This window comes from Salmo salar, chromosome ssa13, assembly GCF_905237065.1.
Source record: "Salmo salar chromosome ssa13, Ssal_v3.1, whole genome shotgun sequence".
NCBI classification, from domain to species: Eukaryota; Metazoa; Chordata; class Actinopteri; order Salmoniformes; family Salmonidae; genus Salmo; species Salmo salar.
In genome coordinates, this window is record NC_059454.1 from 102,151,518 (window position 1) to 102,177,938 (window position 26,421).

General features: G+C 41.9%; 1 protein-coding gene across 7 annotated transcripts in view; it reads left to right on the top strand.

Annotated features, from left to right (window-relative positions):
* Positions 1 to 18,409, top strand: part of LOC106568443 (uncharacterized) — a 21,737-nt gene extending 3,328 nt beyond the window's left edge. For 3 of the 7 annotated variants that reach the window (XM_045692555.1, XM_045692553.1, XM_045692554.1), the window contains 2 exons: positions 1,491 to 1,637; positions 6,657 to 8,068. In XM_045692555.1, the coding sequence (XP_045548511.1) occupies positions 1,491 to 1,637; positions 6,657 to 6,773 (264 nt within the window). In that variant the 3' untranslated portion in view covers positions 6,774 to 8,068. The other 4 variants (XR_006758416.1, XR_001320299.2, XR_006758415.1 and 1 more) reach the window with 4 other exon arrangements.
* Positions 18,410 to 26,421: the final 8,012 nt, after the last annotated feature.

The following is a 26,421-nucleotide window of genomic DNA, read 5'->3' on the forward strand; positions in this document are numbered from 1 at the left end:
TGTTGCTAGCTTTAGCCCAGGGGTCTCCAACAGGTAGCCCACCAATGAGCATCTGCCTGCTCCACTTACCTGTTGCTAGCTTTAGCCCAGGGGTCTCCAACAGGTAACCCACCAATGACCATCTGCCTGCTCCGCTTACCTGTTGCTAGCTTTAGCCCAGGGGTCTCCAACAGGTAACCCACCAATGAACATCTCGCCAATCAATTCTGAAAGTACATGCATTTTTTTCACGTGTTCCATTGCAAACTGTCATAAACATAAAGCTCCTGGCTACTATCCAATCAAAGCCACATTGACATTATCCCGCCCCTGGTTAGCCACTATTTGCTTAAAAAGCAGTGGTCTAAGGCTGTGCCACTAGAGATTCTGGGTTCGAGTCCAGGCTCTGTTGCTGCCAGCCGCGACCGGAAGACCCATGGGGCGGTGCACAATTGTCACAGCGTCATCCGGGTTAGGGGAGGGTTTGGCTGGCAGGGATGTCCTTGTCCCATCACGCTCTAGCAAGAAAGTAAGTAAGCATTTCACTGTAAGGTCTACACCTGTTGTATTCGGCACACGTGACAAATAAACTTTGATTTATTCATTAACTTTGTGTAGTTTCTTATCATTAAAACACTCAAATACTTGAACTGTTCTCCTAGATTTATCTGTTTCTACATTTCTACATAGAAGCACATCATCTACCCCTTGTAAAAAATGTCAGCGTAGAGCTCTGAACTATAATATGAAATAAGCCATATCACTCAGCATTTTGAGACAGGGTAGGTACTTTGTTAATTCTTCATGTTTAGCTGTAGGACTGTTTATCTGTTTTGACTGTTGCATCTAAGTTATGTATTTTAAGAGCTCATGAAAATGAAATGAAGCAACATACCCCATTACTTCTTACTAGTAGTTCATTTCTTGTTTTAGAAAAACAAAGCATGCTTATCCGTTTTTGTTTGTTTGTTTTTTGTAATTATGCAGAAAAAAAAAAATGTGTCTAGTAAAAAATCTGTGTCTGGTAATTTTTTTAATCAACCTGCCATGGTAGCCGGTGGACCAAAAAGTTAATTTCCCACCCTGTTTACAATGCAAGAAGATACCGGTAGCTTCCAGCTTTGTAGGCAAACCTTTCTTGTTAGCTTACAGCTGAAGCTAACATCAATTCACTACCCTAATAACATAACGCAAAATATTACTGATTTCAAAGCTGATTGTCACCAAAAGCGTTATTCATTCACTTCAGGTCCCCCGCTTCAGGTCTCTCTCAGTCAAGATCATCTTTGCTCCAGACTCAAACTGACTGTGTGAGGATGAAGTCATTGGTTTTAAAGGGACAGTGCACACTTTTATAAAATAAGAAATAGCGTGATTAGTATAATAAAATAAATCCCAAATGAAACGGAAACAGTCACTTATAGTGAGGCATATGCTTATTGATAAGGTTTTTTTCTTGAGTTCCTTGATTGATTGTTTGGATTTGTTGATTGATTGGTGTACCCCCTCAGTTCCCCAGGCTTTGGGCTGACCCTGGTGGCAGAGACCTGTTCCTCAGTGCAGAGCAGCTGTCCACCCCCCTGGGGCAGGGAGACCCCGTGCTGCCAGAGGACCTGAGATGGAACTGTGCCAAACTGCTGCTGGAGGAGATCTACAAGGTGGGTGACACACATCATCAATCCGACTCCACGTCACATGACGGGGTAAACTTCCTGTCAATAACCAGGTTTCCATCCAGCCATTTAATGGGTAAGAATTACTAGACGCATAACCAAAATCACTACAGGGCTTATGGAAACAGGAAATGTCAGTACAATTTCATAAATGTCAATAGACAATTTGTTCGTTCGACATGGTGGGAGCTTTTTGTCTGTCAAATTAATTATGCGGAAGATGACGGTGGAAGCACGTTTATGCGCAAATATTGATATTGTAGTTAACTTGGAGTGATGTGACGATATGGGCCAACCACCACGACGTGGTGAAATAAGTTATGATGAACTTCACATGGGGGTTAAGTGCACTATCATCATTCAGATTTCCAATAGGATAAATATCGAGGGTAGGCTATTATTTGAATGCTGTTGGCATTTATAATTGGTGATTGGCTGCCAATTATCAACTAAAATGATCTTGTCCATATCTCATATAACCCCCTTTCTTGTCTAGAGAGCATGCACCAAAACCACATTGTGTAAGCTATTTATCGCCAAGGTTTTTTGTGACAAAACATTGGAGTTGAAATTGCGATGGAAGCCTATTTAACTTATCGTTGCTTTTGGATGAAAACCTGGTCTCCAAAACATTTAACTCTTCAAGAAATGGAAAAGGCTGCCATAATCTACCATTAATAACGAACATACCATTTCGAAACTTAAGAAGCCATTTTGAATAACTGTTCTTGGTCCTAGAGTCATGAAATGTTCAGAGTACATTGAGGGGGTTACTGCTTTCAAAACACATAAAAAATATAAATTGTTAAACATTAAATTATGAGGTTTTCATCAGTGACGTTTGTGTTTTTATTCGATACATGGGAACTTAACAACAAAATATTTTTTGTGTGCACTACGTCATTACTCACAGCCTTTTATCCACAACAAGTCAGTTTGATGGAAACACCTCTGGTGGGAAAATGTGCATATTGTTTTTATGTAGATTTTAGAATATTTGCTTGAAAATCTAGTTTTAAGAATAGCAACAAAACTGGCTTCCTTTGTAGCTCTTTTAAGTCATGTTTAAGCTCTTATTGTTGGTGAAAGGACTATTTATTTAGCCATGACGTCCCATAGAGGTCAGAAGAGCTCTTTTCCAAGGCCCGTATCCACAAAGCATCTCAGAGTAGGAGCGCTGATCTAGGATCTGTCCATCTAATCTTATTCATTATGATCTAAAAGGCTAAACAGATACTAGATCAGCACTCTTACTCAAAGATGCTTTGTGGATATAGGCCCTGGACTAGGTATAACTCTCATTACAGCTGTTGTGTACAGTTAGTACAGTACACTGCATGGCAGGCACAGAGTGGCTTTACTTGGACTCCTTAATTCACACGTTTTAAATCACCATCTGTTTATGTATAAAACAAAACGTTTGCCATTCTTAGTGTGTGCTATGTACCATCAGTGGTGCACAGAGGGAAACAGACAGACAGCCGTCCCTCAGATAAAGATTAGACTTGGCTCATCATTACAGGGGAATGTAGGTAAACAGGCTGGATGCAGTGTTTTACATGTTGTGATTGAGTCAAGACCTCAACTGTGTTACAGACCCTTATGTGCTGCGGACATCTGGGCCGGTATTTACGAAGCGTGTCAAAGTAGGAGTGCTGATCTAGAATCAGTCCCTCCCATGTCCATATAATCTAATTCATTATGACTCACAAGGCAAAACTCATCCTAAATCAACACCTCTACTCTGAGATGGTTTGATAACACAGGCCCTGGTCTGTATGTTATAACCAGTGCCTGCATGGGTTTATCTAACACGAGTTGGTGACAGACAATGAAGCCTTGTGGTGTGAGAAATGTTAAGACTATGTTAGGATGTCAGTCTAGACTATAGTGATTACCAATCTAGGGACACATTACACTGCATGTTCTATGTAATGTGCTTAATGGAGTGTTTTTAAATGGAGTGTGCATTAACGTTTATACGAGAGTGCAAAAGCATTCAGACCCCTTGGATTTCTTCACATTTGTTTGTGTTACAAAGTTGGATTAAAATGGTTTAATTGTCTTTTTTTGTCAACAATATGCACACACACACTCATATTGGAAGATAAATTATATATATTTTTAAAGATAAATATGAATAACTAAGTATCCCACCCCTTTTTTGTTTAGGCAAGCGTAAATTAGTTCAGAAGTAAAATGGGCAAATATTGCACAATCCTCGTGTGCAAAGCTCTCATAGACTCAATGCCCAAAGTGTTTCTAACAGGTATTGACTCAGGGAGCTGAATACGACTATATTTTAGTTAATATCCTTTTTTTAATTAATCTTTTAAAAAGTGTTAGAATTTTTCATCCACTTTGACATTACAGATGATTTTGTGTAGATTGTTGACAAAAAATGACAAATCAATTTGAATCCCACTTTGTAACACAATAAAATGTGAAGAAATCCAAGGGGTCTGAATACTTTCGCAAGACACTGTAGTTTTGTGATTTAACGTGTGAAGAAATGTGTTCGACGTCTTTAATCACCAGTGGAATGCAATAAGTGCTAATGTTGGTTAGCTAAGTGGTTGGTTTAAAAAGGCCATGAATTTAGATTATTGTTGCGCCGACCAATAATTTGCTTTGATTGAAGCTCAATATTAAATTAAAGTCTCCCTACCATAATATCTAAGCCAATATGACACCAATGTCGATGAAAATGTGCAAATCACCTTGATCGGAGATAGACAATGCACTCCCTGCCTCTTACAGAGAACCACATACTTGATTTTTAACAGGATCGTTAGCATTAGGGGGAAAAATTAATTTTTTAGCCCCGACCTAGCTCAACATCTAGGCGTCATATAAGAACGAGACTACAGCATCCATAAAGTGACCATTAGACTTGCCACCTTTCGGACTGAATAAGTTTGTAGGGGCAATAGTTTTGATTAAATGTATAATTTATCGCTCTCACATGCTAATTTCTGTCCATTAAGAACCAATGATGTGCTACCTTTTTGTAGCATTTCTGACAATGCTAACATATTTTTTTTAGCCAAAGCTCAGAGTTCTAACACTGTGTCGATCAACTCCGTTGCTCTGCAACAAGGCTTGCACAAGGCTGCCAATCAGAAGTGTATGGAACAAACCTAGGCTACTGTAGATAGCTAGCTATATAGTGGTATTCAAGCTGATGTTAATCAATAAATGCAAACAGATATTTTGATTAGCTAGCTAACTAACGTTAGCTTGCTTGTCCAAAGTCCAACAGCTAGCCTATGTAGCTAGGTAACATCAGTCAGCTAAAAGCTAGCTAGCTACTGAACAGGCAAAGAAACGTAGCTAGCTATATTTGGTTCTGAAAAGTTTTTACACAGATTACTTCAGCCATTAGCTAGCTAGCTAGATAGAGCCAGAACACAACAGCTGACCTTGTCACAGAAGCTAGCCAATGTTAGCTAGCTCACGTCCAAATGCCAGTCCTACATTCCACAAAACATAGCTAGCTAGCTAACGTACATCAGTTCAAAACCAACACCAACTTTGGGCAAATTGCCACGCTGCTACCTTACATGGGCGTGTATTCATGGATGCCAAGGGAAAACATTTATTATTTTATCTTTCATCTCTGTGTTTCATAAATGTCCTTCAATTTACAAGAGGCTAAATATATCTCACTGGAGAAAGCATCCGAGCGAACGAAACAGTACCCGTAGCTTGAATGCAAGGGAAGCCAGTAAGCAATTGTCTTCCCTTGATAAAAAAATTCTAAAATAATAGCTAAACTGAGTGAGCTCAGATGTGAATGGTCCTTGCGCACCAAAAAAAAAGTCTCAAGGGAAGCCAGTTTGGATTTGGCTTCACACCAATCGCATGAGAAGCCAAACGTCATTGACAGAAAAAATTGAATTGTTGCATCTCGTCGTGTCATTGTTCTCCGGTGGCTAGCTAGCGATTTCCTAAATTAGCAATGGATGGAGATGGGGTTGTACTTAATTCTCTGTACTGGCCACTGATTATAACGGTGATTCTGATCCAACCATATAAATGTATAGGATGCATAACTCTGCAACACTTTAGGCTAGAAACAAGCTGTAAAAGGCACAAAAAAGACGTGGCTCTAGTGTACATAGGGTGTCTTTGTTTAGTCTCTATGGCTGAGTTAATAATAAAGTCATTGACTTTGAGGTCGTATAACTCAGCTATTACGACCTCAGTCAATGACTTTATTATTATTTTATTTTTTTACCTTCAATGGTAATTGAGTCATATTTTACAATGTAAGGCTGTCGCAATCAATTGAGCTATTCACCTGAAAACTGCAGACAATTACTTTTGACTTACCGTGGTAAATTATACACATACTTTAATAGTTAGTTCAAAACTGATTTGAGCTATTAGAGAGCAACAGCCAGCAGACCAGGGTTTAAACCAGCAACCCTTGCAGTTATGCAAGCACATCACCTGTGCCATTAAGGCACAGACCTTTTGTCAGAGGCCGAATTAAAGGTTCCAATGCCACTTAGCCAATTAGACTTTTTCTTTCCCCCCAAAAAATCAAGCTTTGCATGTGGAAATGTTTAATAATGTACCTTTTTTAAAGAGCGACTGCCCCTAAAAACCAACTAATCCCTTTCATCGATCGCCCCAACGATTCAAAGGTTCAGGGCCGTTTTGAGACTGAAAATCCCTATACGGATTGACCAACTATGGTTTGCATGCCCTTCCGAATGACCCTACCATGCGGAATAGGTGGTTGGTGTTCGTTGGTCCCCAGTGCAGTGGTGGTGAGTATTCCGGTAGCTAGACCATAGACATCTGGTTATGCATGTTTGAGAAGTTGTATTCAAAAATACCTGGCTTGATAAACTAGTAGGCTAATTCCCCAGCCAAGAAGATGCAGCTAATAGAGTCATTTTGGTTGTAAAGTGCACTAGCAAAAAGCTTTGCCCTTTCTTCAGCAAACAAAATGCAATTGACCACTTGGCTCTCTATTATATGACCCTGTCACAGGCCCTCCCAGCCAACACCACCTCATCAGATTTCCTGTTGCAGTTGTTGGAGACATGTCCAGATGGCAGCAGAACATGCAGCATAGTGAAGACTTTCATCAGTATCATACAGACTTGACTTCACTGTGAGCATTCCTATGAATGGAACAGTCAGCCACATGTTGGCAAGTATCCGGTTAGACAAACCTGTCATCGACAACAGCTTTCACAGGCTCATCATTTGTACAAATACAGAAGGTAACCCACTTCATTACTTTGATACATTTGAAAACCCAATAGTGAAACATAATGTATATAAACTGGCATTATTTGCTTGCTTGTTATTTCTTTGCTTGTAACTTCTTAGATGCATATAATGTGCCTTCAGAATGTATTCATACCCCTTGACTTATTCCACACACTGTATATAGGCTTTCTATTGTATTACTGTACGTTTGTTTATCCCATGTGTAATTCTGTGTTGTTTGTGTCGCACTGCTTTGCTTTATCTTGGCCAGGTCGCAGTTGTAAATGAGAACTTGTTCTCAACTAGCCTACCTGATTAAATAAAGGTGAAATAAATAAATAATTGTTTTTGTTGTTACAGCCTGAATTTAAAATGATTTAAAAATTCAAAGCCAATTTATATATACCCTATTAATGAATATCTCATTTACATACAGTACCAGTCAAGTTTGGACACACGTACTCGTTCAAGGGTTTTCATTTGTACTATTTTCTACATTGTAGAACAATAGTGAAGACATCAACACTATGAAATAACACATCATGTAGTAGCCAAAAAAGTGTTAAACAAATCAAAATATATTTTATATTTGAGATTCTTCAAAGTAGTCACCCTTTGCCTTGATGACACCTTTGTACTCTCTTGGCATTCCTACACATTCCTGCACTCTCAATCTGGTTTCAGAGCTGGTCATGGGTGCACCTCAGCCACGCTCAAGGTCCTAAACGATATCTTAACCGCCATCAATAAAAGACAATACTGTGCAGCCGTCTTCATTGACCTGGCCAAGGCTTTCGACTCTGTCAATCACCGTATTGTATCACCGTATATTGTTATCGGCAGACTCGACAGCCTTGATTTCTCTAATGATTGCCTCACCTAGTTTACTAACTACCTCTCAGAGAGTTCAGTGTGTCAAATTGGAGGGCCTGTTATCCAGACCTCTGGCAGTCTCTGTGGGGGTGCCACAGGGTTCTCGGACCGACTCTTTTCTCTGTATATATCAATGATATTGCTCTTGCCGCGGGTGATTCTATGATTCACCTCTACGCAGATGACACCATTCTGTACATATCTGGCCCTTCTTTAGACACTGTGTTAACAAACCTCCAAACGAGCTTCAACGCCATACAACACTGTTTCCATGGCCTCCAACTGCTCTTAAATGCTAGTAAAACGAAATGCATGCTCTTCAACCGATCGCTGCCCGCACCCGCCCGCCTGCCAAGCATCACTACACTGGACGGTTCTGACTTCCCTGTAGCTCAGTTGGTAGAGCATGGTGTTTGCAACGCCAGGGTTGTGGGTTCGATTCCCACGGGGGGCCAGCACAGAAAAAACAAAATGTATGAAATGAAATGTATGCATTCACTACTGTAAGTCGCTCTGGATAAGAACGTCTTCTAAATGACTAAAATGTAAATGTAAATGTAAAATATGTGGACAATTATAAATACCTAGGTGTTTGGCTAGACTGTAAACTCTCCTTCCAGACTCACATTAAACATCTCCAATTGAAAATTAAATCTGAAATCGACTTCCTATTTCGCAACAAAGCCTCCTTCACTCATGCTGCCAAACACCCTCGTAAAACTGACTATCCTACCGATCCTTGACTTCGGCTATGTCATTTTACAAAATAGCCTCCAACACTCTACTCAACAAACTGGATGCAGTCTATCACAGTGCCATCCGTTTTGTCACGAAAGCCCCATGTACTACCCACCACTGCGACCTGTATGCTCTCATTGGCTGGTCCTCGCTACATATTCGTCGCCAAACCCACTGGCTCCAGGTCATCTATAAGTCTTTGCTAGGTAAAGCTCCGCCTTATCTCAGCTCACTGGTCACCATAGCAACACCCACCCGTAGCACGCGCTCCAGCAGGTATATTTCACTGGTCTTCCCCAAAGCCAACACTTACTTTGGCCACCTTTCCTTCCAGTTCTCTGCTGCCAATGACTGCAACAAATTGCAAACATCACTGAAGTTGGAGACTCATATCTCCCTCACTAACTTTAAGCGTCAGCTGTCAGAGCAGCTCACAGATCACTGCAGGTTACCGATCGCTGCAGCTGTACACAGCTCATCTGTAAATAGCCCATCCAACCAACTACCTACCTCATCCCAATATTTGTTTTTGTTTTTCTGCTCTTTTGCACACCAGTATTTCTACTTGCACATCATCATCTGCACATCTACCACTCCAATGTAAATTGCTAAATTGTAATTACTTCGCCACTATGGCCTATTTATTGCCTTACCTCCTTACTTCATTTGCACACACTGTATACAGATTTTTCTATTGTGTTATTGACTGTACGTTTGTTTATCCCATGTGTAACTCTGTGTTGTTGTTTTTGTCGCACTTTGCTTTATCTTGGCCAGGGCACAGTTGTAAATGAGAACTTGTTCTCAACTGGCCTACCTGATTAAATAAAGATGAAATAAAATAAATGTAAAAAATTCTCTCAACCAGCTTCACCTGGAATGCTTTTCCAACAGTCTTGATGGACATATGCTGAGCAGTTGTTGGCTGCTTTTCCTTCACTCTGCGGTCCAGCTCATCCCAAACCATCTAAATTGGGTGATTGTGGAGACCAGGTCATCTGATGCAGCACTCCATCACTCTCCTTCTTGGTCAAATAGCCCTTACACAGCCTGGAGGTGTGCTGGGTCATTGTCCTGTTGAAAAACAAATGTTAGGCCCACTAAGCGCAAACCAGATGTGATGGCATATCGCTGCAGAATGCTGTGGTAGCCATGCTGGTTAAGTGTGCCTTGAATTCTAAATAAATCACTGACAGTGTCACCAGCAAAGCACCATCACACCACCTCCTCCATGCTTCACGGTGGGAACCAAACATGCGGAGATCATCCGTTCACCTGTTCTCCATCTCACAAAGACACAGTCCATTGCTCGTGTTTCTTGGCCCAAGCAAGTCTCTTCTTATTGGTGTGCTTTAGTAGTAGTTTCTGTGCAGCAATTCGACCATGAAGACCTGATTCACCCAGTCTCCTCTGAACACTTGATGTTGAGATGTGTCTGTTACTTGGACTCTGTGAAGCATTTATTTGGGCTGCAATTTCTGAGGCTGGTAACTCTAATGAACCTGTCCTCTGCAGCAGAGGTAACTCTGGGTCTTACTTTCCTGTGGCGGTCCTCACGAGAGCTAGTTTCATCATAGCCCTTGATGGTTTTTGCGACTGCACTTGAAGAAACTTTCCAAAGTTCTTGAAATGTTCCTGATTGACTGACCTTCATGTCTTAAAGTAATGATGGACTGTCATTTCTCTTTTCTTATTTGCGCTGCTGTTGCCATAATATGGACTTAGCCCTATTTAGTAAAGACCATCTTCTGTATTCCAAATACAATGCTATTTCTCTGTAAACAAATTAACAACAGACTTTCAGCATGCTTATAGAGAAGGGCACTCAACATGTACTGCACTGACACAAATGACTGATGATTGGTTAAACTAAATTGATAATAAGAAGATTGTGGGAGCTGTACTGTTAGATTTCAGTGCAGCCTTTGACATATGACGTATGTGTTATGGCTTTTCAACCTCTGCGATATCGTGGATTCAGAGCTATCTATCTAATAGAACTCAAAGTGTTTTCTTTAATGGAAACTCCTCTGTCAAACATGTAAAGTGTGGTGTATTGCAGGGAAGCTCTCTAGGCCCTCTACTCTTTTCTGTTTTTACCAATGACCTGCCACTGGCATTAAACAAAGCATGTGTGTCCTGTATGCTGATGATTCAGCCATATACGCATCAGCAACCACAGCTAATGAAGTCACTGAAACGCTTAACAAAGAATGTTTTGGAATGGGTGGCCAGTAATAAACTGGTCCTGAACATCTCTAAAACTAAGAGCATTGTATTTGGTACAAATCATTCCTTAAGTTCTAGACCTCAGCTGAATCTGGTCATGAATGGTGTGGCTGTTGAACAAGTTTAGGAGACAAGTTTACCTTTTGATTGTAAACTGTCATGGTAAAAACATATAGATTCAATGGTTATAAAGATGGGGAGAGGTCTGTCCGTAATGAAGAGATGCTCTGCTTTTTTGACACCACACTCCTAAAAGCTAGTTCTGCAGGCTGTAGTTTTATCTAATCTTGATTATTGTCCAGTCGTGTGGTCCAGTGCTGCAATAAAATATATAGTTAAGCTGCAGCCGGCCCAGAACAGAGCAGCACATCTTGCTCTTCATTGTAATCAGAGGGCTGATATAAATACTATGCATGCCAGTCTCTCTTGACTAAGAGTTGAGGAGAGACTGACTGCATCACTTCTTCTTCTTATAAAAAACATTGTGTTGAAAATCCCAACTTGTTTGCTTTGTCAATTTACACACAGCTCTGACACACACATTTATCCCAACAGACATGCCACCAGGGGTCTTTTCACAGTCCCCAAATCCAGCACAAATTCAAGAAAGCGTACAGTATTATATAGAGCCTTTATTGCATGGAACTTCCTTCCATCTCATATTCCTCAAATAAACAGCAAACCTGGTTTAAAACAACAGATCAAGCAACACCTCACGGCACAACGCCTCTCCCCTATTTGACCTAGATAGTTTGTGGGTATGCATTGATATGTAAGCTACGTGTGCCTTTCATTTTTTATGTAGTTCTGTCCTTGAGTTGTTTTTGTCTATTGATATTCTGTATTATATTTCATGTTTTGTGTGGACCCCAGGAAGAGTAGATGCTGCTTTTGCAACAGCTAATGGGGATCCTAATAAAATACAAAATACCCCTACCTTGTCACAACACAACTGATTGGCTCAAACACATTAAGAAGGAAAGAAATTCCACAACTAAACTTTAAACAAGGCGCGCCTGTTAATTGAAATGCATTCCAGGTGACTACCTCATGAAGCTGGTTGAGAGAATGCCAAGAGTGTGCAAAGCTGTCATCAAGGCAAAGGGTAGCTACTTTGAAGAATCTCAAATATGTTTAACACTTTTTTTTGTTTAATACATGATTCCATATGTGTTATTTCATAGTTTTGATGTCTTCACTATTATTCTACAATGTAGAAAATATATTTTTTTAAACTGGAATGAATAGTTTTTCCAAACTTTTGATTGGTACTGTAAGTATTCACACGCCTGAGTCAATACATGTTAGAATCATCTTTGACGTCAACAAAATCTGTGTCTTTCTGGGTAAGTCTCTAAGAGCTTTGCACACCTGGATTGTACAATGGTAAATAAAAACATTTTAAATCACTTTTTTCTTCAAGCTCTGTCAAGTTGGTTGTTGAAAATTGCTAAACAGCCATTTAAGTATTTCCATAGATTGCAGTATATTTAATTCAAAACTGTAACTATGCTACTCAGTTGTCATTCAATGTCGTCTTTATAAGCAAATCCAGTGTATATTTCAATCAATACGTCAATCAAATGTAATATTAAGCTCTTTTTACATCAGCCGAGGTCACAAAGTGCTATACAGAAACCCAGCCTAAAACCCCAAACAGCAAGCAATGCAGAAGCACGTGGCTAGGAAAAACTCCCTAGAAAGGCCAGAACCTAGGAAGAAACCTAGAAAGGAACCAGGCTCTGAGGGGTGGCCAGTCCTCTTCTGGCTGTGCCGGGTGGAGATTATAACAGAACATGGCCAAGATGTTCAAACGTTCATAGATGACCAGCAGGGTCAGATAATAATCACAATGGTTGTAGAGGGTGCAACTGGTCAGCACCTCAGGAGTAAATGTTAGTTGGCTTTTCATAGCCAATCGTTCAGAGTTAGAGACAGCAGGTGCAGTAGACAGAGAGTCCAAAACAGCAGGTCCGGGACAAGGTAGCACGTCAAGTGAACAGGTCAGGGTTCCATAACCGCAGGCAGAACAGTTGAAACTAGAGCAGCAGTACGACGAGCTGGACTGTTGAAACAAGGAGTCATCGGGCCAGATAGTCCTGAGGCATGGTCCTAGGGCTCAGGTCCTCCGAGAGAAAGAGAGGGAAAAAGAGAGAGAAAAAGAGAGAGAATTAGAGGGAGCATACTTAAATTCACACAGGACACCGGATAAGACAGGAGAAATACTCCAGATATAACAGACTGACCCTAGCCCCCCGACACATAAACAATTGCAGCGACACTGTGGCCACGTCCAACAATACCCCCAGACAGGGCCAACCAGGCAGGATATAACCCCACCCACTTTTCCAAAGCACAGCCCCCACACCACTAGAGGGATATCTTCAACCACCAACTTACTACCCTGAGACAAGGCCGAGTATAGCCCCCAAAGATATCCCCCACGGCACGAACCTGAGGCGGGCTCCAACCAGGAAGATCACGTCAGTGACTCAACCCACTCAAGTGACGCCCCCTTCTAGGGACAGCATGGAAGAGCACCAGTAAGCCAGTGACTTAGCCCCTGTAATATCAAATCAAATGTATTTATATAGCCCTTCGTACATCAGCTGATATCTCAAAGTGCTGTACAGAAACCCAGCCTAAAACCCCAAACAGCAAGCAATGCAGGTGTAGAAGCATGGTGGCTAGGAAAAACTCCCTAGGAAAAACTCCCTAGAAAGGCCAATAACCTAGGAAGAAACCTAGAGAGGAACCAGGCTATGAGGGGTGGCCAGTCCTCTTCTGGCTGTGCAGGGTGGATATTATAACAGAACATGGTCAAGATGTTAAAATGTTCATAAATGACCAGCATGGTCAAATAATAATAATCATAGTAGTTGTCGAGGGTGCAACAAGCACGTCCGGTGAACAGGTCAGGGTTCCATAGCCGCAGGCAGAACAGTTGAAACTGGAGCAGCAGCACGGCCAGGTGGACTGGGGACAGCAAGGAGTCATCATACCAGGTAGTCCTGAGGCATGGTCCTAGGGCTCAGGTCCTCCGAGAGAAAGAGAGAATTAGAGAGAGCATATTTAAAATCACACAGGACACCGGATAAGACAAGAGAAATACTCCAGATGTAACAGACTGACCCTAGCCCCCCGACACATAAACTACTGCAGCATAAATACTGGAGGCTGAGACAGGAGGGATCAGAAGACACTGTGGCCCCATCCGATGATACCCCCGGACAGGGCCAAACAGGCAGGATATAACCCCACCCACTTTGCCAAAGCACAGCCCCCACACCACTAGAGGGATGTCTCCAACCACCAACTTACCGTCCCAAGACAAGGCCGAGTATAGCCCACAACGATCTCCGCCATGGCACAACCCAAGGGGGGGCGCCAACCCAGACAGGAAGACCACGTCAGTGACTCAACCCACTCATGTGACGCACCCCTCCCTAATAGGGTTTGAGGCAGAGAATCCCAGTGGAGAGAGGGGAACCAGCCAGGCAGAGACAGCAAGGGCGGTTCGTCGCTCCAGTGCCTTTCCGTTCACCTTCACCTTCCTGGGCCAGACTACACTCAATCATAGGACCTACTGAAGAGATGAGTCTTCAATAAAGACTTAAAGGTCGAGACCGAGTCTGCGTCTCTCACATAGATAGGCAGACCATTCCATAAAAATGGAGCTCCATAGTAGAAAGCCCTGCCTCCAGCGGTTTGCTTAGAAATTCTAGGGACACAAATACGCAGATTTAAAGAGGAGTCTGTAATTTGCTTTCTAATGATCATGATCTTTTCCTCAAAGAAGTTCATGAATTTATCACTGCTGAAGTGAAAGCCATCCTCTCTTGGGGAATGCTGCTTTTTAGTTAGCTTTGCGACAGTATCAAAAATAAATGTAGGATTGTTCATATTCTCATTTAAGTTGGAAAATAGGATGATCGAGCAGCAGTGAGGGCTCTTCGATACTGCACGGTACTGTCTTTCCAAGCTAGTCGGAAGACTTCCAATTTGGTGTAGTGCCATTTCCGTTCCAATTTTCTGGAAGCTTGCTTCAGGGCTCGGGTATTTTCTATATACCAGGGAGCTAGTTTCTTATGACAGATGTTTTTAGTTTTTAGGGGTGCAACTGCATCTAGGGTATTGTGCAAGGTTAAATTGAGTTCCTCAGTTAGGTAGTTAACTGATGTTTGCCCTCTGACGTCCTTGGGTAGGCAGAGGGAGTCTGGAAGGGCATCAAGGAATCTTTGGGTTGTCTGAGAATTTATAGAATTTATATAATAAAATGGTGGTCCAATAGTCCAGGATTATGAGGAAAAACATTTTGATCCACAATATTTATACCACGGGACAAAACTAGGTCCAGAGTATGACTGTGGCAGTGAGTAGGTCCGGAGACATGTTGGACAAAACCCACTATACTGGACTTGTTAAATGTACAGTAGCCCTTATCCAGATATCCAGTTAGCTAAACACTCATTCAAATAACTCCGTGGGAAGCAGGGTGTCATTTTGGAAGTTTACTTGAATCACATTGTGAAACTGCAACAAACACAAAAGTACATGTTTTCAGTTACAGTAGTATAGAGCACAGAATGTCTTCCACAATAACTGCACTAAATGTATGAAATAAAGAGTACTCAATCTAGAGCCAAATATAAAATAAAATTACTAGAATTCAACTGTATGCTTGATGTTACTCAGCTAGATATCCCTAGGGAGAAATAGCATTGAAGCTAATGCAAAGTAGCTAACAGCTAACTCAATTATTCATCTTTTACAGAAACATGAAAATTATGTGATAAACATTTATCTTGTGTTAATAAACAAATGTACTTACAGACATTGCATCATACAAAGTTTATAAAGATGGATTGTAACTACTCTCATACTTGCACATCTTACTTTACTTCTGAAACTGCTTCCTGTCACATGACACAAACAGGTAAATTCTAGACTGCTGAACTTAAACTGCCACTAGGGAGTGCTAAACAACAGGTCCAGAACACCCACTGAGTCGATGATGGCTCCGAAAGCCTTTTGTAGTGGGTCTGTGGACTTTTCCATGTGAATATTAAAGTCACCAAAAATTAGAATATTATCTGCCATGACTACAAGGTCCAATAGGAATTCAGGGAACTCAGTGAGGAACGCTGTATATGGCCCAGGAGGCCTGTAAACAGTAGCTATAAAAAGTGATTGAGTAGGCTGCATAGATTTCATGATTAGAAGCTCAAAAGACAAACGCAGTAATTTTTTTTTTTGTAAATTGAAATTTGGTATCGTAAATGTTAGCAACACCTCCGCCTTTGCGGGATGCGCGGGTGATATGGTCACTAGTGTAACCAGGAGGAGAGGCCTCATTTAACACAGTAAATTAATCAGGCTTAAGCCATGATTCAGTCAGGCCAATCACATCAAGCTTATGATCAGTGATTAGTTCATCGACTATAACTAACTGCCTTGGAAGTGAGGGATCTAACATTAAGTAGCCCTATTTTGAGATGTGAGGTATCACAATCTCTTTCAATAATGACAGGGATGGAGGAGGTCTTTATTCCAGTGAGATTACTAAAGCGAACACCGCCATGTTTAGTTTTGCCCAACCTAGATCTAGTCACAGACATGGTCTCAATGGTGATAGCTGAGCTGACTACACTGACTGTGCTAGTGGCAGTCTCCACTAAGCTGGCAGGCTGCACCCTATCTCTATTTTGCCTTGTGTTCTAGATTATTGTCCTGCCAAAAGGTGAATTTGTCTCCCAGTGTCTGTTGGAAAGCAGACTGAACCAGGTTTTCCTCTAGGATTTTGCCAGTGCTTAGCTCTATTCCATTTCTTTTTATCCTCTAAAAATCCCTAGTCCTTTCCAATGACAAGCATACCCAAAACATGATGCAGCCTCCACTATACTTGGAAATATGAAGAGTGGTACTCAGTGATGTGGTGTGTTCGATTTGCCCCAAACATAACGCTTTGTATTCAGGACATAAAGTGAATTTATTTTTCAGTTTTACTTTAGTGCCTTATTTAAAACAGGACGCATGTTTTGTAATAATTTTATTCCGTACAGGCTTCCTTCTTTTCACTTTGTCAGTTAGGTTAGTATTGTGGAGTAACTCCATTGTTGTTGATCCATCCTCAGTTTTCTCCTATCACAGCCATTAAACTCTGTAACTGATTAAAAGTCACCATTGGCCTCATGGTGAAATCCCTGAGCAGTTTCTGTTCTCTCCAGCGACTTAGTTAGGAAGGACGCCTGTATCATTGTGACTGGTTGTATCGATACAACATCCAAAGTGTAATTAATAACTTAACCATGATCAAAGGGATATTCAATGTCTGCTTTTTTTATTTTTACCCATCTACCAATAGGTGCCCTTCTTTGCGAGGCATTGGAAAACCTCCCTGGTCTTTGTGATTGAGTCTGTGTTTGAAATTCACTGCTCGACTGAGGGACCTTACAGATAATTGTATGTGTGGGGTAAAGAGATGAGATAGTCATTCAAAAATCATTTAAAACACTATTATTGCACACAGTGTGAGTCCATGTAACTTATTATGTGACTTGTTAAGCACTTTTTTACTCCTGAACTTATTTAGGCTTGCCTTAACAAAGGGGTTGAATACTTATTGACTCAGGACATTTTAGCTTTTCATTTTTTATTAATTTGTAAAAATGTCTCAACATAATTCCACTTTGACATTATGGGGTACTGTATGTAGGCCAGGGACACAAAATATAAATGTAATCCATTTTAAATTCAGGCTGTAACACAACAATGTGTAAAAAGTCAAGGATACTTTCTGAAGGCACTGTAATGGCCAGGTCATAATCTAGCCTGGAAGAACCTAGCCTGATCCCTGTGTTCATCAATCTATTTCACATCACATTTTAAGATATCTGAAGTGAAATAGAAAGGTGAACACAGCGATCAGGTTGGTTTCACCAGGCTAATCATAACCACCATTGATAATGTAATCAGTGGTCTGTGTGTGTGTGTGTGTGTGTGTGTGTGTGTGTGTGTGTGTGTGTGTGTGTGTGTGTGTGTGTGTGTGTGTGTGTGTGTGTGTGTGTGTGTGTGTGTGTGTGTGTGTGTGTGTGTGTGTGTGTGTGTGTGTGTGTGTGTGTGTGTGTGTGTGTGTGACCAACCAGTATCTTTAATGGGGGGTCAGAAGTTGATCTACGCTGCTTTTCCCATCAATGGGGCTCTGGCTAAGACCTCACCTCCAGCCTCACCACTTGCCTGCTCACCAATGCTCGTCAATGACAACAGAATTAGGTAGGTTTAGTCTGACCTGTTCAAACCTCATCGTAGTACCTGTTTGTCTGTCAGATATGACCTATCCTAACTGCCTTTGGTAATAGAACAGTGACTGTGTGTGTATGCATTCACAGAAACATGTATGGAGCCAACACATGGAGACAGATGGGCTTGATACTGATGTCTCTGAATGGAGAGAGACCTGGCACTCGGCATAAAAATTTTACTAGACAACTTTTACTTGTATTGTTTTTTTTTTTATTATTTATTGTATCAGTCAATATGAGGACTGGGAAACCCTGTGTATTCTGCACCAGGATCAGGGAACTCCTGTTGTATACGGGATTCCACACAGGAAAGTATGACCACTCACATGTTACCATGGTAGCCCCATTACCACCAGACAGGAAGGTATCAACACTAACATGTTACCATGGTAGCCCCATTACCACCAGACAGGAAGGTATCAACACTCTGACATGTTACCATGGTAGCCCCATTACCACCACACAGGAAGGTATGACCACTGACATGTTACCATGGTAGCCCCATTACCACCACACAGGAAGGTATGACCACTGACATGTTACCATGGTAGCCCCATTACCACCAGACAGGAAGGTATGACCACTCTGACATGTTACCATGGTAGCCCCATTACCACCAGACAGGAAGGTATCAACACTCTGACATGTTACCATGGTAGCCCCATTACCACCACACAGGAAGGTATCAACACTGACATGTTACCATGGTAGCCCCATTATCACCAGACAGGAAGGTATGACCACTCTGACATGTTACCATGGTAGCCCCATTACCACCAGACAGGAAGGTATCAACACTCTGACATGTTACCATGGTAGCCCCATTACCACCAGACAGGAAGGTATGACCACTCTGACATGTTACCATGGTAGCCCCATTACCACCACACAGGAAGGTATCACACTCTGACATGTTACCATGGTAGCCCCATTACCACCAGACAGGAAGGTATCAATACTGACATGTTACCATGGTAGCCCCATTACCACCACACAGGAAGGTATCAACACTCTGACATGTACCATGGTAGCCCCATTACCACCACACAGGAAGGTATGACCACTCTGACATGTTACCATGGTAGCCCCATTACCACCAGACAGGAAGGTATCAACACTCTGACATGTTACCATGGTAGCCCCATTACCACCACACAGGAAGGTATGACCACTGACATGTTACCATGGTAGCCCCATTACCACCACACAGGAAGGTATCAACACTGACATGTTACCATGGTAGCCCCATTACCACCAGACAGGAAGGTATCAACACTGACATGTTACCATGGTAGCCCCATTACCACCACACAGGAAGGTATCAACACTCTGACATGTTACCATGGTAGCCCCATTACCACCAGAGAGGAAGGTATCAACACTCTGACATGTTACCATGGTAGCCCCATTACCACCAGACAGGAAGGTATCAACACTCTGACATGTTACCATGGTATCCCCATTACCACCAGACAGGAAGGTATCACACTCTGACATGTTACCATGGTAGCCCCATTATCACCACACAGGAAGGTATGACCACTCTGACATGTTACCATGGTAGCTCCATTACCACCAGACAGGAAGGTATCAACACTCTGACATGTTACCATGGTAGCTCCATTACCACCAGACAGGAAGGTATCAACACTGACATGTTACCATGGTAGCCCCATTACCACCAGACAGGAAGGTATCACACTCTGACATGTTACCATGGTAACCCCATTACCACCAGACAAAATACCTATAGACAGTATCTGTATCGGCTGGGAATGACAATGAAAGGGGCACATTGTTAATATTAGCAGAACACTTCTTCTATGGTATTATGTAAAGGGCTGTTTATTCCACATGGACCTTTATTAAAACACTTAGTTTAGAATATCTACATAAATTCAGCAACTGCATTCTTCTCATTTTACTCTGTAGGCTAATGACCAATTAAAAGCTTCCTCCAGCATCTCACCATACATCTGCCTGTAGTTATTGAACTCAACCTGCAGGACGTTTGTTTGTTGTGATTGATTGGGGGAAACGGCTACGGACAAGGTTCTGACAGATGGGTGTGTCTTGGTGGTGGCAAGGACACACCCAAGAAACACTCACATCAAACCACACCCCCAACCCAACTCACGTTTGCTTTCTGTCAGGGCCTCCAGCATTTCTTGAGAAGCAAGCCAAAAAACGAAGCCAAATCAGCGGGCGCCATTTCCCTTTAACAGAAAATCACCTTCCGGTGTAAGAAACATGGAAATTAAAAACAAAATAAATGAACTTGACATTAACACCATAATGCCTACTCCACTTGACCTACTACAGTAGCTATGTTGGTCTATTGTATTTCAAACAAAGTGTATTCAGTTTGCTTAGGATTCAAACCTTCTCAAACAGCCTAATTTATACTCTTCAGTGGGATAATGGACTTTACAGTGTCCTGCTTTTAAAATTATTGGTGGTGGCAGGGACACACCCATCTCTCAGAACCTTGCCCGTAGCCATTTCCCCCATATATATATATATATATATATACACTACCAGTCAAAAGTTTGGACACCTACTCATTCAAGGGTTTTTCTTTATTTTTACTATTTTAATAATAGTGAAGACATCAAAACAATGAAATAACACATGGAATCATGTAGTAACCAAAAAAGTGTTAAACAAATCAAAATATATTTTAGATTCTTCAAAGTAGCCACCCTTTGCCTTGATGACAGCTTTGCACACTCTTGTTAAACAGTATTATTGCACACAGAGTGAGTCCATGAAACTTACAGTGGCAAGAAAAAGTATGTGACCCTTTGGAATTACCTGCATTTCTGCATAAATTGGTCATAAAATTTGATCTGATCTTCGTCTAAGTCACAACAATAGACAAACACGGTCTGCTTAAACTAATAACACACACATTATTGTATTTTTCTTGTCTATATTGAATACATCACTTAAACATTCACAGTGTAGGTTGGAAATAGTATGTGAACCCCTAGGCTAATGACTTCTCCAAAACGTAATTGGAGTCAGGAGTCAGCTAACCTGGAGTATAATCATTGAGATGAGATTGGAGATCTTGGTTAGAGCTGCCCTGCCTTGTAAAAAACACTCACAAAATTTGAGTTTACTATTCACAACAAGAAGCATTGCTTCAAATTCAGTGGCAAAATTCAAATTCTCCACTGCTGATGTCTGGGTTCTTTGTTGTCAGTTGCCTCTATGAAGTCACCTCTGAGTTGTTCTATTATTGGATGAGGTGTTGTTGGTTGGTTTCCTCCTGTGCTGTGTACTTATGTTCATATGGTGTGTCTTAGCCAATGGAGAGACAGGATATCTAGCAAACAGGCTACACTCTAGGCAGTCTCGTGTGTGTGTGTGTGTGTGTGTGTGTGTGTGTGTGTGTGTGTGTGTGTGTGTGTGTGTGTGTGTGTGTGTGTGTGTGTGTGTGTGTGTGTGTGTGTGTGGTGTACCGGTACTTTCTCTCCTACTCTTTTCATATCGGTAGGGTAAATACCTGCATGGCGCCCATCTCTAACAACACCACTACAGAACTAGCGGCAATCTCTAACACCGCTACAGAACTGGCATCCCAACAGCTTTGGAGAAAAGCACCCATGAACACACCACTTACATACAATATTGTTGAATCATGTATTTTACTGGAACCCCATACTGTGTCAATGTGGACATGCCCAATGGAAATTCTGACCAGGATTCAGGAGTTGGAGAGAATTCTCCCTTATCCCCAGGCTTCTCGATTGCCTATAACCTCTCCAAGGTTACTCTCCCCTCAATCTCTTCCTGTTACCCTGCCCAGACAGACTGGGAGAGGTGTCTCTGTGCTCACTGGACAAGTGGAACAACAATGGACACCTCAGAGACACTGAACAAAAATATAAATGCAACATGCAACAATTTCAAAGAGTTACAGTTCATATAAGGAAATCGCTCAATTTGAAATAAATTCATTAGGCCCTAATCTATGGATTTCACATGACTGGGAATACAGATATGCATCTGTTGGTCACATACACCTTAAAGGTAGGGGCGTGGATCAGAAAACTAGTCAGTATCTGGTGTGACCCCCATTTTCCTCATGCAGCGCAACATCGCCTTCGCATAGAGTTGATCAGGCTGTTGATTGTGGCCTGTGGAATGTTGTTCCTCTCCTCTTCAATAGCTGTGCGAAGTTACTGGATATTGTCGTACACATCGATCCAGAGCTTCCCAAACATGCTCAATGGCTGACAAGTGGGACATTTTCAGCCTCCAGGAATTTTGTACAGATCCTTGCGACATGGGGCTGTGCATTATCATGCTGAAACATAAGGTGATGGCAGCGGATGAATGGCACGACAATGGGCCTCAGGATCTCATCATGGTATCTCTGTGCATTCAAATTGCCATCGATAAAATGCAATTGTGTTGTTACACTTGCATTGTTCCACTTGTATTTTATGCCTGCCCATACCATAACCCCACTGCCACCATGGGGCACTCTGTTCACAACATTGACATCAGTAAACCGCTTGCCCACACAATGCTATACACGCTATCTACCCAGTACAGTGTGCCAGTGGCCATCAAAGGTGAGCATTTTGCCACTGAAGTCGGTTACGACGCTGAACTGCAGTCAGGTCGAGACCCTAGTGAGGATGACAAGCACGCAGATGAGCTTCCCTGAGATGGTTTCTGACAGTTTGTGCAGAACTTTTTTGGTTGTGCAAACCCACAGTTTCATCAGCTGTCTGGGTGGCTGGTTTCAGACGATCCCACAGGTGAAAAAGACAGATGTGGAGGTCCTGGGCTGGCATGGTTACAAGTGGTCTGCGGTTGTGAGGCGGGTTGGACATACTGCCAAATTTTCTAAAACAATGTTGGAGGCGGCCTATGGTAGAGAAATGAACATTCAATTATTTGGCAACAGTTCTGGTAGACATTCCTGCAGTCAGCATGCCAATTGCACACTCCCTTGTGTTGTGTAACAAAACTGCACATTTGAGTGGCATGTTATTGTCCCCAGCACAAGGTGCAGCTGTGTAATGCTCATGCTGTTTAATCAGCTTCTTGATATTCCACACCTGTCAGGTGGATGGATTATCTTAGTAAAGGACAAATGCTCAATAACAGGGATATAAATGAATGTGTGCACAAAATTTGAGAGAAATACGCTTTTTTTATGCGTATGGACATTTCTGTGATCTTTTATTTCAACTCATGGAACATAGGACTTACATGTTGTGTTTATATTTTTGTTCAGTATAGTTTTACAATGCAGAAGAATGCCATTCGCAAAACTTAGTGGAAGTGTGGAGGCCCATCAGAAAGATGTGTGGCTGAGGTTAACAAAATGTTCAGAGACAGAATAATTAGCAAGACTCTCTTAAACAGGATGTTCAAGGGAAAATGCTAAGTTTCAAAACACTCAAACTAACCATCATTTAGTCATGACCTGTCTTGAGGGGGAACAGAAAGCAGAGGCGTTGGCCTCTTGTGAAAGAAGTGTGTGCTCACCTGAAAGATGTTAAGGATGACATGGAAAACTCTCTCACAGGGGAAATGCGATTTATGATTGAGGAATCTCCCCGCCTTGTCAGCCAACTTCACGAACGTGTGCAGAATGTGGAGGATCTGGTGTGTCTTGGGACCCAGTTTGAGAAGGACTGGAAGCCCCACCTCTAAACTCAACCTTGTTCCCTCATCCCGGTATCCCAACAACTCTCCTGGGGCTAAACCGTCCCAAAGGTTTGTGCCCAAGAACCAAGACAACAGTCCAGTGATGTGCTGGAGGTGTAAGGTCCAACATCCTCCAGGTTCCTGCCCTCTCTATGGCCAGCATCAGGATACAGAAAAAGGACAGAAGACCGACAGGCATGGGGGGTTCCATTCAATTGGGTCAGCCTCAATGCCATCCATGAAGCCTTCAGACCGCTAGCTGTCTTATTCCTATTCCTCAACATCTGTTGGTCCCCTTGACTGTTAGGAACTGGAGAGGGAAAGCCATAATGGACACAGGGTCAACTTACACCCTGATGCAAGAGCCCCTCTGGAGAAAGATGGTATTACCGCATGAGGAGCTTCGAACCTGGGAGGAAAGACCATTGTACTTGGCCAACGGAGAACAGACATGAAAGTAATAAAAACCTTACGGTCCTCAAAATCCTTTTTTACTCACGTGGGCAGGAAAAGACTGACTAAGAGTAGATCTGCTTTCCTACTGTATAAGTGACTTCTATCCACTGGTCCTGGGTCAGATATTACACCACTGTCAAGGTTAAAGTTAGGATTGAGAGTTTGGTAATTTGATCCTAGGGCTGGATTGATATGGAGATAAAGCTGCATGATGAGATTATCACCCTTCCTGTGACTATTCCAGATCCGTGCCTTGCATTTACTGTGGTCCTTGGCCTGGACTTTATGTTCTTCATTGGACTGACCAGTTCGATGTCAGAACCATCCCATTGGCTGCGCTCTGACCCTTCAACCTGGAAATGCACTGATTTCAGGCTGAAGCGATGCCTTTCCTTTACCGAACATCAATGTCATACAGGAATCTCTGTCTGGAGCAACTATTTTCAGTCATCTGGACCTGAACAGCGGATATTAACAGGTGGCAATGGGTCCCGTCAGTCAAGACAAGACTGCCTTCGTCTGCCTGTTAAGCACATTTTTTACTCCTGAATGTATTTAGGCTTGCTGTAACAAAGGAGTTGAATACTTATTGACTTCACATTTTCAGTTTTATTTTTTATTTATTTATTATTTCACCTTTATTCAACCAGGTAAGCTAGTTGAGAACAAGTTCTCATTTACAACTGTGACCTGGCCAAGATAAAGCAAAGCAGTGCGACACAAACAACAACACAGAGTTACACATGGAATAAACAAGCGTACAGTCAATAACACAATAAAAAAAAGAAAGTCTATATACAGTGTGTGCAAATGGCGTGAGGAGGTAGGCAATAAATAGGCCATAGTAGCGAAGTAATTACAATTTAGCAGATTAACACTGGAGTGATAGATGAGCAGATGATGATGTGCAAGTAGTGATACTGGTGTGCAAAAGAGCAGAAAAGTTAATAAAAAAAATATGGGTATGAGGTAGGTAGATTGGGTGGGCTATTTACAGATGGACTATGTACAGCTGCAGCGATCAGTTAGCTGCTCAGATAGCTGAAGTTTAAAGTTAGTGAGGGAAATGTAAGTCTCCAGCTTCAGCCATTTTTGCAATTCGTTCCAGTCACTGGCAGCAGAGAAATGGAAGGAAAGGTGGCCAAAGTAGGTGTTGGCTTTGGGGATGACCAGTGAGATATACCTGCTGGAGCGCGTGCCATGGGTGGGTGTTGTTATCGTGACCAGTGAGCTGAGGTAAGGCGGAGCTTTACCTAGCACAGACTTATAGATGACCTGGAGCCAGTGGGTCTGGTGATGAATATGTAGCGAGGGCCAGCCAACTAGACCATACAGGTCGCAGTGGTGGGTGGTATAAGCGGCTTTGGTAACAAAACGGATGGCACTGTGATAGACTGCATCCAGTTTGCTGAGTAGAGTATTGGAAGGTATTTTGTAGATGACATCGCCGAAGTCGTGGATCGGTAGGATAGTCAGTTTTACTAGGGTAAGTTTGGCGGCATGAATGAAGGAGGCTTTGTTGCGAAATAGAAAGCCAATTCTAGATTTGATTTTGGATTGAAGATGTTTGATATGAGTCTGGAAGGAGAGTTTACAGTCTAGCTAGACACCTAGGTACAGTGAGGGAAAAAAGTATTTGATCCCTGCTGATTTTGTACGTTTGCCCACTGACAAAGAAATGATCAGTCTATAATTTTAATGGTAGGTTTATTTGAACAGTGAGAGACAGAATAAAAAAAAAATAAAAAAAACGCAAGTCAAAAATGTTATAAATTGATTTGCATTTTAATTTTGAGAAAGTTTGAATCCTAAGCAACCTGCCTACACATTGTTTGAAGTACAATCGACCAACACAGCTACTGTAGTAGGTGAAAGCTGTGTGGTGGAAAACCTTGGTAAAGTATGGCTGGAGTAGGCATTGTGGTGCTCATGTGAATTTCCTTAGTTTTTCTGCTTCAGACCAATGCCTATTTCACATTTTTATAATTAGAATTGAAAGTTCACTTACTGCATCTATATGGTGATATGATAATGATGTGAATGTGATGCAGAACTCTCTTAAGAGTCAAAATGTACTTTACATTTTTTTTATTAAATTAGCTACTGAAACACCACTTTAGTCCTCCTGACTGCCACTGGTCACCCCCTTCATAAGAGCATGTGAGTCCAGTTAGCCAGGAGAATTTGATGAATCATTTTGAATGCCCAGTATTGTTGTTGTCTTTTCTACTAAACTAGGCCCATGGAGAGAGTCTGCTCATTGGCCGAGA